Source organism: Sinohyriopsis cumingii, chromosome 8 (assembly GCF_028554795.1).
Source record: "Sinohyriopsis cumingii isolate HCF-2022 chromosome 8, ASM2855479v2, whole genome shotgun sequence".
Taxonomy (NCBI): Eukaryota; Metazoa; Mollusca; class Bivalvia; order Unionida; family Unionidae; genus Sinohyriopsis; species Sinohyriopsis cumingii.
The window spans coordinates 17,709,946-17,723,368 of NC_142968.1; the positions used below are offsets into that span (position 1 = coordinate 17,709,946).

At 35.5% G+C, this 13,423-nt stretch overlaps 1 protein-coding gene across 1 annotated transcript in view; it reads left to right on the forward strand.

Annotated features, from left to right (window-relative positions):
* LOC149793058 (SCO-spondin-like) overlaps window positions 1-13,423 on the forward strand; it is a 147,127-nt gene that overhangs the window by 115,259 nt on the left and 18,445 nt on the right. The window contains exon 18 of the mRNA XM_089968943.1: window positions 1,752-1,922. Coding sequence (XP_089825069.1) covers window positions 1,752-1,922 — 171 coding nt within the window. The remainder of the gene's footprint in view (window positions 1-1,751; window positions 1,923-13,423) is intronic.

Here is a 13,423-nt window from a genome sequence, read left to right on the forward strand (position 1 = left end):
CCTGATTACACACTGTGTAAGGTGATCAGAATTGGTTATATGCATTTAGACAAAAGAAACCAATAGGCTGACCTGAATGAAATAATCCGTTAGTAAATATTTAATGATAAATACAAGGGCTGTACGGTTACTGCTTATAAACATGGATTGCATTTAGCAGCCAGTCTTGATATGAACAATGTTATTATGCTCCTCCACCTCCTCTTCCTCCTCCTTCTACTAATACTACTACCACTAACACTACTACTAATACTATTAATGCTACTACAACGACTAGTGTCACTACTACTAAAACTACTACTAATATTACTTCTGATTACTAATTAACACTATTACTACCACTTATGCCGCTGCTACATATAATAATAATAATAATAATAATAATAATAATAATAATAATAATAATAATAATAATAATAATTAATAATAATAATAATACAAACAGCACAAATAAACTTGAAAAAGATCTGACACAAGACCAGCTTCAAAATGCGTCACTTTTTGTGACAAGAGGTTTCCTGTGCAATGTCATTTAACTATAAGGACTTTGGGATCAATCGAACATGAAGGTCATGTGCAGTAACCACATCCCTAGCGGATCAAACAATGTTATAAAAGAACATGTGTATGTACAGCTGGGTACATTAAGTGTACAACTAAATTGAATGATATTTATATTGCAATTTGAATAACAATGGGACTCTAACATATCGTAATAGGATTCACAAATGCTCTGACATGTATTTTGGTACCAGTTTAAAAATTGTGATATAGAAGCATATATGTATATCATTGATATCTCATATGTTTTCAAAAATCCTTCATCTTTTTGGCACATATGTATATCTAGTCTATGCCATGTTTTTCAAACACACAATGACCTGCACAACGGATTAAGTTCATATAAGTATGTTCACATTTGTTCCATTGTTTTCTTTCTCTTTGTTGTATTTATTAATATCTTGTAACCTGTTTGGTTTTGTATTTTCCTACGAACTGTTTAAAATATAATTATCCTACGATTCACTGCAACAGAACATGCAAATTGTGTTTCTCAATATGTTTTCATATATGTTTTTACTAATTGCTCACTTCCATGTCAAATCAAATTTAGAGAGGGAAGAATTGAGCGGGCATAATTACTTAAACATACATCATAGTCTAGGCTAACAGTGTATATCCTGTGTAGTAATGCTATTTGTAAATATGGTTTGCTTCTGGATTTTTATGTAGATGGAAACAATGTATATAATGTTTAAATCTTGCCAAAAGAAATAAGACAAAATAAACATCATACATTTAGATTCATCGAATGGTCACTTCTTTTTTCGAATCTTTGTTGAAACAGCAGTATTTATGCAATATATACAGCTATGATTTAAAGTTTATTATTAAGTACTCTCTGTGTTACAACTTATTAATTCCACTTATCTGCATTTGAACCGCACACAGAATAAAACAAAATAAAATAATAAAAATCAAAAAGACATTTTTGTGATGCTTTGCAGTGATTTGTTTTACGTAAATGACAAGTGCACTCTACAATGTTGTGATGAAAAATATAATCGCTGTATTACCGTCTTTCTGCAGAACATGGGTGTTCGCCATTCATTACAGATGTTACGATACGATGTGGCATACAAATATGCATTATCTAGATTCAGGTACAATATTTAACGACAATATCCGGTCATGAACGAAAGATAAGCCATGCATGATTAAGTATAGCCCTCACACTTTGTGCTTTACAGGCGTATGGAATGTATGGTCAGATTGGACCAAATGCAATGAACCATGCAGTAATATCATCCGTATTCGCGTGCGAAACTGTACTAATGATGTTTACACAAAACCAAAAAATGATTGCCAGGGAGACAGCGTGGAGACTTTGCCATGCCCGGAAATGAACTGCACAAGTCAAGGTAATAACATGGTACAAACTGCAGCAATAACTGATAAACCTCTGTATGTTAAAAATGAAAACAATCTTATATCATGTAAAATGTCAGAATTTGCTGATGAGTACGATACATTCAAAATTTATCGTAGTCAGTATCAAATCATGTATATAGGAAAGTCTTAGAAAACAAGAAAAGATTAAAAGGATATTATCGATGAATCCATAATGTATTGGCTTGGTCTTGAGAAATTTAGCAAAAAACACACGACACGAACGAAAAAGGTACCAACAGTTCTTGGTTTCTTCAATATCATACAACATTTCTGTGCTGACAATGAAGCCTCCTGGTAAGTTTGCTTTATCCATTATTTTTAAGACTTCTTAAGAGGTCAAAAAAAATGGTTCAAAAGAAGAATGCAAAAGAACAAAGTGAATAATTTATTTTAAAATTGAATATTTTGAGCAATAGTTATGTCACTAAAAGTAACATTCCAAAAAATACCAAAGTTTATATAAAAAATATGAACTATTATAATTGTTTCATGCCTTATATCAATGTTTTGATGTATGAAAATAATATAATCCTAAATGTCATGCTCTGAATTCACTTTAATTCTGAATTAATGTTTTTATTAACCAATGTTATGGAGCACTTTGTATTTTCAAGTGAACAATAATTTGAGTAAATAAATCCACCCAAACTAAAACTGAACCAAACAATAACACTGATTCTGCTTAAGATATTAAGGAAGGAAGGAAAAATCCTTAGGTAAAAAATATTGTATACCCATCTTCTTGACCTAGTTTGGAATTTATATTTTCTGAAACTACTCTGCCAAGTTAATGGCAATTAAATAGTACAGGTTTTGAAGGTCAGAATCAAGAGTGTGTCATTAACTCAAACTCAGTAAACATGTTAACCAATAAAACTGATCTGAATATGTAATGTACAATCATAGATAAAATTTTACCTATGTATTATGTTGTTCAGATAAATAATAATTGATTTTGGCCAAAGTCACATAAAAATACAGATTTACATAAAATAAATTTATTAAGGAAAGCCAACTTCTATCTGTCATTATATTTTCTCCTCCTTCAATTTGGCCTTAATCTGCTGTGCTTTCTCCATCTATTATATTATTTTATAAGGTTCATTGGTGCAGCTACTTCAAATCGAACACGAATTAAGCTATTCTTATAGGTCATCTATTAGACACTTTAATGTGTACTCAGCTTATTTCTCAATTGACTATGTCTGGAAGAGGCAAAAGAGGAAAATATGCAAGAATGTTCATTGCCGTCTCTGGAGGACTCACCGAGGTCAGGATTGACTTCATCAATTTCCAAACGTTTTTTTTTTTCTTCTCTTCCTCCTTTTATGATATATGATTAATATGTATGAAAACCTCTGAAAATGTGCATGTTATGGAAAGTTATTGTATACCTTGTTCTTTTCAAGAAGAACATATATTGTATAATTTTGACACAAACAGGTTTTAATGTATTTGTTTATAATGTAACAAATCGTTGACCAGGGCCCGATAGTCAGGGATAATCAACACGGTATATTGTTTAATTTTATTTAGTTGGAAGTAGGGTGCGCATGGTGTTTATGCCTATTTTTAGATTTCAAGGAGTTTTGTTAATCAGGTACCGCAGTATGCAGTGGGGCCATGATGATCTTAACTTAGGACCGCCTTATAACTCTGGCTATGTACGGGTCAGCTTAGGTAGTGTTCTTGTTTCACCAAACAGTGCCACATTATGGCCTGAAGCAGCAGGGAGGTCGAACAGGCCTTGACAAAACGACGGCCCAAAAACATCACCAGGGAAATATCACCCGCAGAAATATTTTATTTATCGAATAGATGCTTCCTGTGATAGTTACGTCGTTATTCATCCTCAATCAAATAAACAACCTTTGTTCGAAGATCTAGCTGCGTATTAATTACGTTCAATGATTTTTTTGTTTTTTTGGTTATTCTCGTCGACAAACTATACTGAGCCGCCCTCCCTGCTGCTGTTGTATTTAAATAAATTTTAGAAGATTATTCTGTCAAAATAAAGTAAAATATTGTATCAATTATATTTTAATTTTTAATTTCAAGATACAAATTAAAATAAAATAATATGGATGTTGGAGAATCATTTAGCGCGAAATTAGCAAGAGAGCGATTAAAGGCAATAGAAGAATATCTATCTGTGCAAAAAGAAGTAAAAAAGAAAATACAAGCGATTAAAAGAATGAAAGAAGGATTTGCCGAGACAACACAAGAATTGTTTAAACCAGTAACCAAAGCAACCGAAAAGGCGTTCATAGGTGATATAAAAGACCCTGAGGCAGCGAAAGAAGCAGCAAAGGAGGGAATTATACCTTTGTTGAAAAGAATTGAGAAACAAACTACAACTAAGATTCGTGCCACTGATAAATTCACTGACGATAACGTAGCAAGAATAAAAGCGATAGCTGATATTAATACTCTCGCTAACTTCGCTTTCGCTTCATTTATTCGAAGAAGAAATATGCTGAAGCCTGAGTATGTTGATGATGTCACCGGTACAGATACATGGTACAGGTGGATTTATTACTTTCGTTATAACGTAGATCGAGTCAGCGGTAAGGATCCCGGGTATAATATGTATCTCGATGCAACAAAAGGTCTAGGAAAACAACCTAGACAACCCAAACGACCTGTGGAACAACCTCTACCTGTACAACCGCTTCCACCTGCAGAAAAAGAATTCATGCCGCATACCGTATTCAAGAAAAAAATCCTCCTGGAACTCAAGGATGAGAAAAAAATAATCAGTGTGATCAACGATCCTGATAAAAGTAAATACCTGAAAAAGGAACATGCCAGAGCAGAAATTCCAACGGAGGAATGGATTCCGATGGTGTATTTTGCTTCTAAAAGATTGGCGATCAACCCTAACGATCAGGATTATTTAAATTTTTACGAAAGATTAAAGACTCCGATTATAAAACAATCAACATGGATGTTTAAACCCGATGCCATCAGTAAACTTTTCACGAGTAGCAAAAGAATCACTGAGGTCGCTGCACATGATTATGAATACAGGGATAAATATTTGTTATCAGATTATGTTAATCGAGTGAGAGAATCCGAATGGACTCCAGCGTTATATTTTGCTTTTTATGGTGAAAAGAAACGTAATCTGGATGATCAGGATTACAAGGAATTTGTTCGTGAGGTGGAAGAAGAAAAATTGCGTCCAACGGAGGAAGAATTAGATATCCCAGCGGATGAATCAAAGACGAGCGGTATGAATGCCTCGGAGTTTTTTCTTACTAATGTCTTAGGTGATATCAGAGAAGATGAAAATGAGTTGTATAGGGTTATTATACATGGATACGAAAACAAGACTAACTATTTGAAAACCAGACATCGCGACATGCAACTATCTTTTGATGATTGGATTTCTCTGTTATATTTTGGCAGCAAGGGAGAAAATGTTAATCTCTAGGATGAAGGATACGAAAATTTTAGAGAGGAAATCTACATCATGAAAACAAATATTGAGAAAAAAGAAAAAGAAGAAAACAAAACCGGATGGCTAGGATCGCTTTTTGGTACTCCGAAGACAGGTAAAGGATATACCATCTGTCCCGATAGCGTCATTAATGATGTATCTCGGCTGGAGGTTCTTGTTGGCAGAAAACGAGCTGGAAATAATTCACGCGAAATAATAAACGAGGTGGCGGATATTTGTCGAAGGTTATTTCAGGGAAAAGTTATCGATGTATCTATCTATCGCGATCTCGTTGATGAACTCGTAGATGATTATCGCAGTGATTGAATAATCAGATTATAAATAAAGATGATCGTTCATAAAAGCCACCAGAGAGCGACACAGGCTCGTATCATGAATTCGAGGTTACCTGTGTACAAACTCAAGTACGGATCGGGGATAGGTGATTCAATAATTAAATTTTTCACTCGAATAGCTCCTAAGTTCGGTGCGCTAGCCAAGCAATTATCGTCGAAAGCAATAGGTGTTGTTCGCGACAAAGTCATAGGTACCGTTGGTGATTCTACCAGCAGGGCATATGACGCCATTAAAGATAGAATATTACGATTGGTAAGGGGAAAACCGAAACCAAAAGATAGATTACCCATCACGGCTGAGATGCCCGGCGACGTCAGCAAGATTATAAACGATGCGGTCAATGAAAAACTAGCATCGTTGGTGTTAGAACAACCACAACAAGCGTTAGAACAAATACAACAACCACAACAATTTAGTACAAGTGTATTTGGAGGACGTCTTCGTTTTAGACGATAAGGATATTTTATAAAAGCATGTTCTCGCGCGCATCTAATGAAGCATTTAAATTAGATGAACCAATAGAGAGAGACGACTCATTGCGAGATTATCAATATTACTCGTATGATGCGATAACACCAAATAGCCCTAGTAGAATAGAAATACAAGTACAAGATACAACAAGATATTTTCTCCCGTGTGAGGCATTCATTGAGGTTGTTGGTAGGATTGTGAAAAACGATGATACTAATTACGCTATCAAAGTTGGATTAGTCAACAACGGTATTATGGCGCTGTTCAAGAGCGCCGCGTACATGATCGATGGTAGAGAGATCGAATCAATTAACGACAACGTCGATGTAGCGACCACGATCATAGGCTTAGCGAGATACTCAGATGATTTCACCAGATCGGCTGGTCCTAGCATGATGTTCACCAAAGATAATTCAGATGCTGCTAATCCTAATCCATTTAGACTTGTGCAATTGACCGCTGGTTCTGCTGCTGAGGCGGTAGCCGGAGTAACGATAGATAAACCAAACGCTGCTTTTCCGGTTGTTTATGATTCCAATCCAAATTATAATCTTGGATTTGCCGCTCGTATAGCTATGTTGAAGGGTGATAATAAAAAAATTTTCATGTGCTATCCCGCTGTCCCATATATTTGGTTTTTGTAGAGATTTTAGAAAGGTTATATTCGGAGCTAAACACGGGGTTGTTTTTTATCGAAAAGGCAATAGTAACGATGCTATCTGGAGAGGAGCGGGTGACCCCGGTAAGGTTGTATTAGAAAAACTAACACTGTGGATGCCTTCGATTACTCCATCGATAGAAGAAGAAAGAAATTTATTGTCGTTTATGAATCAAGGTGGTAAATTTGTCATGTCGTGGCTGTCGACGTACACAGATAGTATTCAGAATAACATCAGAGGCAATTTTACCTGGCACATAGCTTCTCAGCAAGGTGTATGTGCACCAAGACATATCTTTATTGCTCTTCAACGAGCTGATCGAGTAGGTAATCAAGAACGAACTCATATGATCTTTGATCATTTCAATACCAGCGATGTATCACTGAGGGTAAATGGACATCAAGAGCCAATTGAAGAGATTCAGCTAAATTACGGAGAAGGATTAGTGGCACGTGGTTATCATCGCCTCTGGAGTTACATGGGCCGAGATCAAAATATTGATACTGGATTACAAATATCTCAGTTAGATTTCAGAGAATTCTATCCGATATATTATTTTTCACTGGAACACATGGATTTGATAAAACAATCTGTCGTTGATATTCATTTCAAGGCCAGAGTCGGTCCATTCAGTCTAGCTGCTCCCAATGATGTTACTCAATACAGAGCCGTCGCTGTCATACTCAGCGATAGAACAATGATTCTTGAGGGCATCAAGGGCATAATGAGAATCATCGATGCTCCTGTGGAAAAAATATTATTTAGATTCAATCTAGATTTATAAATGCCTTATGATCACATTAGTGTGACTCTGACTCAGAGTCAGATAAAGAAACTACAATCAGAGTTAGCGAGAGAATGTGGGACTAAATTGACGTTAAAACACGATCAGATTCTTGGTGGTCCAAATAAACTATCCTTGACAAAAACACAACAAAAACATTTCAATAAAGCCAAATTATCCAATACCGGAACGCAGGTCACATTATCTCCGGCTGCGTTAAAGGATATGATCAAAGTGGGTGGATTTTTCCCGCTGCTAGCCGCAATACCAGGATTAATCGCTGCTGCTGCTCCAGCTATAGCAAGGGCTATTGGATTAGGTGCAGCTAAAGCCGCCGCTGGGGAGGGGGTTAAATGGGTGGCGAAAAAAGTCACCGGTGGAAGATGCAGAGAAAAAAAAAGACGTGGACCCAGATTACCGGGGACCCCTCCATGGTATTACGGAAGGGGACCAATTCTACCAGGAACCCCCGCGGCGTGGAGAAGATAACACCGATGTCGAATTATGATCTAATTAATGCTGCAAAAAAAACCAAAAAATACAATTTTTCAGAGGTGTGTTCATGCGAGATCAATTACCACCCCGTCCGAATAAACATGAGACGGGAATCATAAATCTCGATAACAACGCCGGACCAGGTACTCATTGGGTAGCGTACGCTATTAATCCGCGTGAGGCTATTTACGCTGACTCATACGGATTAGCCCCGCCTGTGGAATTCTTGAAATATGTGAATCAGCTAAAAGATGTTCCAACGTGATATTCTACGCTACCAATACAAAAACTAGATGATCCTCCGATATGCGGCGATGAAGCAATAAATATTCTATCGGCGATATCTAGATCGAAAAAACCGTATCATAAGGCTGTTCATGAATATACATCAAACAAATTAAATCAACGACAATAATATAATGGTTGACATCTACGGTAGATCTCTGCTAACGAGAACAATAAGAAAGATATTAGAGCGAGAAAAATTTGATGCAGGAGATTTATCGAAATACGCAACAAAGGACGACGTTAACAATATTCTATCACTGGCGGAGGCTGATTCTGGTGAGGTTGCTATTTTTTAGGATGATTATGGAAAAATAAAGACCAGCAACGTGAAGATAGGTGATATAATCAAACGAGACGAATACAACACTCACGTTGTCGATTTTAAGGCCGTCAAAGAAGATACAAGAAAAAATACCAGTGCCGCTGAGAGAAATCGTGGAGATATCGAGTATATTGTCGATCGAGTTCTTTTTATGGCCAACGTAGATGATATTGATAAAATAAATGAAAAACTCGCTGTGATTAATACATCCGTTGATGGTAAAATTGATTTTAACAAGATTCCACCAGCAATGAAGAATTCATTCATCAATCTAACTCCAATCATTGCATCAGGAGGATTAAAATGGACAAACACATTAAATACAATCAAATACACAGCACCTGTCACTGGCGCGTACAGAATAAATCATTTTTCCTCGGATAGATTTAGAAACACCTGTGAAAAATACAAATGGCGACATCACTCAGATAGATTCCTCGGTACGTTAAATATTTTATTGGATAAAAATATCGAAGAGGTAATTAAATTCGAATTCGCCGATGTTAATAAACCAATGCCACCAGAGATGTCCATATGGTGGTTTATAGAATTTCTCGCTGAGATTCCTTCTTCATTTAGTTTTTGATGATAGATATATGGAATATAGATACAATCAAGCTCGTGCATGGCAGATGTCGCTGAAGAGTATCATCGACGTCTATCAGGTAAAATTAAAGAAATATCAGCGCAGATTAGTCATTATTGATGTTGCTGTTTATTCTGTCTCCGCGGTAATAACCGGCACTGGAATAATCCTGTCTGCGTTAACTATAACAGCGCCGTTTGTCATCACGATAATTGTTTCAACAACAACCGCGCTTGCTGGTGTATTCGGTATTATAACAAAAAAATATCTTCATGTACCAACATGAAGTTAATCTCGTACAAAGACAAACTAAACACAGCAACAGCGGCGTATTCTAAATTATCTTTATTATTGTCGAAGAGTCTTAACGATGGCGCTATTTCCAACGTAGAATTCGCGCTGATATCTAAGATTTACAATCAGACGATTAAAGATATTAATATAAATAATGACGGAGTTGTTGCAGCAGATCGCGACGAGCACAACGGTGACAAGAACAACGATGATATCGGCTAGTTCAACTAAACTCGAATTTAGCATCGTTTTTCCTACTCCAATTTCCATCGACGAGATAGCATTATCTCAGTTACGTGTTTATTATAGCTGGCCAAATATCAGATCGAAATCATTCGGTGGATTATATTCAAACAATTCCTTCGTTTTCGCTTATGAAAACAAAGATGATGGCACTCCTGATTGGATCGTGGTTGGATTGCCGGCGGGTAGTTATCAGATCGATCAGATTAATGATGAGCTCATACACAGAATAAAGAATATAACAAGAACCGATCCTGGAATAAAAATAACCGTACATGAACCAGCATCAAAATCAATCATTGAAATCGGCTCTGATTATCAGGTAGATATCTACGCTAGCTCAATAAGAACCGTATTAGGTTGGCCGGAAATTAAACCACCACAACCACCGATACCACCAGAACCTAAGAGAGATTTTGATTTTAACCCAAAAAATCTTCTCAATGCATATTATGATATGCCATCTGCACGTCCTTTGCAGCTCTCCTGGAACACAATTAATGAATTTATCATCAGAAAAAAAGGATGATATGATGTGGATTGCTCATGGCAAAAATTTTGAATTTAACGATATTATTAACATATTCAATCAATACGAACAAAGATATGATGAAGAAATTCAGAATATAAAAAATAGTTTTCAGGAGTATATTTCTGATGTACCTGATTCATATAAAAATATTATTGCACGAGTGGAACTTGTAAAAATACTTATAAATACTATAAGAAATGTTAATAAAAATTTAATTTCGGCAGTAAAAAATTCTCGTGTAGATAATAAACAAAAATTTTTAGCCGCGTACGGGCTAACTGATGAAACACTATCAGATTATAAATTTCCTGATTATAACGCAGATAGATTAGAAAGATCGTTTACCAGCTTCACGAATGGATTATTCATAAAATTACACGCCGCATGGAGAAAAAAGCTACCACCACCATCCATTCGTAAGTGCGACAATGCCGAGGATGGCACTGGCAGGCATCTCTCACCGGAGATAGTTAATATAACCACAACCATCGCGGTTAATCTTAATTGTGATATCGTCGAGAATAGTTACATCGCTGATGCACATGTGTCTGATCAGGCGAAACAAGGATTCGTTTTATATTCATTTTCACCTAAAGATCCACCTGGATTCTTGCTGGTACAAGAGCCGATCAATCCTGTTTATCTTAGATGCCATAATAGATTATTACAGCACGTAAATTTCTCTCTGACTGATCAATCTGGTCATTTATTGGATACACGAGGAGAAACACTGAGCATAAATTTATTAATAAAATCATAAAAAATAAAAAATATTTTTCATCTGCAGATTTTTATTTTCATCTATAGATTTTTATTTTTTTCAGTGAAATTTTACTGTTTTGGTCGTTTTTTTGATTATTTTGGTCGGTTTTTTTATTATTTTACCCTGGATGAGTTACCCAACCCAGTCGATTCTCTAAATGGTTTCAATTAGAAGAAATATAAGAATCATCAAAATCGACCAAAATCGACCAAAATCAACAAAAAACAAGTAGAATTAACTCAAAAAACAAACAAAAAACTAACAAAATAATCGAAAATTAATGGATTTTATTGACTCTTGAATCATCTCTAATTGAAACCATTTAGAGAATCGGGCATCTTACCCAACCAAACTGATGAGGGAAAACGATCAAAACAGTCAAAAAACACCCAAAATGGTCTATTTTTCACCCAAAACAGTCAAATTTCATTGAAAATAACAGAAAATTCACTAAAAAATAACAGAAAAAATATATACAGAAAATAAAATATTCCAAAGAAAATATTTATTGATTTTCACTATCTATTAACTTTCGCAATTGTCTCGCGCGTGTATCTATCATTTTTATTTATTCGTATTCATCAGATAGCGATGATCGAATCCTTTCAACAACACGTGCAAATGGAGCAAAATCTGCTAAATTAGCCCCATCAATGTTGATGAGCGATTTGTACATCGCAGATTGTGTTTTTTTTTGTGAGTCTATATTCGGACGATAATGTATATCTGCCCTCGTGTTTGTTTTGTAATATTGTATCAAAATCAGCTATGATTCTATCAGAATCCAAGTCGTCTGATAATTGTATTTTTATTATTTTTAACGCGTCAATCGATTTTATTATCTCATTAATATTTTCTTGATTTATATTTGTAAATACATTATTTATCTAATATAAGCGGAAAGTAACTAAATTTAAGCCACACGCTAATTTTGTATGAGAAGGTTGATTTTTGTATTCCCTCTGCAACGAGCCGTACTGCATTATGATGAATGCCAAAATATTTCGCAGCCGAATACATCGATTGAAAATATGCTTCTTCGTTTGTCTCCGTATTTATTGATTTTACTGCCTTTGGAATCTTTTTTCCACGTCCAGTATCTCCCTTTAGGCTATTTTCCCTCTGAGTAATAGCCTGAAGATTGTTTACAGAGTTATTCAATTTATTTCCATCAATATGATCAACCACCATATCGTTTTTGATTGGTTCATGAAAACACTCAAATACAAATCGATGGTTAAGATAATTTATTTTCTCGCCACCAGCGGTAAAACGGAGATATCCAGCATTAGTAATATTACCAACCTCATTTTTCGTTCTGGCGTTTCTAACTGTACCATCAGCAGATGCTTCGTAGTTATTAATGATTGGATGCTCCACGAATATATCGGTCATTATATAATATCCATTTGTCTAATAGATAATTTGTCTGAGAATCTACTCAAATAATCCTCCTCGCACCTGATAGCGATATTGATGTTGATATACCAGGACAAAGTAAAAAAAATCTTGTGTTGAATGATATCGTCGCTGTTGATATTAATTTTGTCAATGATATGATAAATGTAGAAAAATCGCCGTGGAATCTGGGATATGCTATGACGATACATTCTTCACAGGGATTAACTATAACTGATACTCGCGTTTGGATCGTAGATGATAACATTGGATGGTCCAATCTGGTGTATTTAGCAGTATCTAGAGTGAGAAAAATATCTCAGCTGGGTAGAATAGTCTTAGATGGATCTGTTATTAATGACGAAACGAGCGAGTACGTGATTTAAAAAAATTATTCGGTTATAAACAAACTGATAAGAAAAATAATCATGAATTCGATCTGGATATGAAATTCATTCTATCGTTGAAAGAAAAACAAAATAATCATTGTTCCGGTTGTAATTGTATTATGACCTGGACGTATCAAAGAAATGATTCAAGACAATTTACCGTGGATAGGATAAACAACAATTTAGGATATAACAGAAAAAATGTCACTCTAGCTTGTTTAGAATGTAATAGACGCGGCGTGGATTATTTGAGTGACTGAGGTGGTAATTGGGTATCATCAGGAACTACAAGTAATTCTTCTCGTGTGAAGCCTCGCTGAGGGGCGAAAACGTCAAGTTTGTAGATTGCTAGTCTACCTGATGATCTCGTCACAGACGCTATTTTGTGTGTTGTTACACTCCAAGTAGGATCGGTTGCTCTTTTTCTGCCACCCTCAGCCTTGCCGT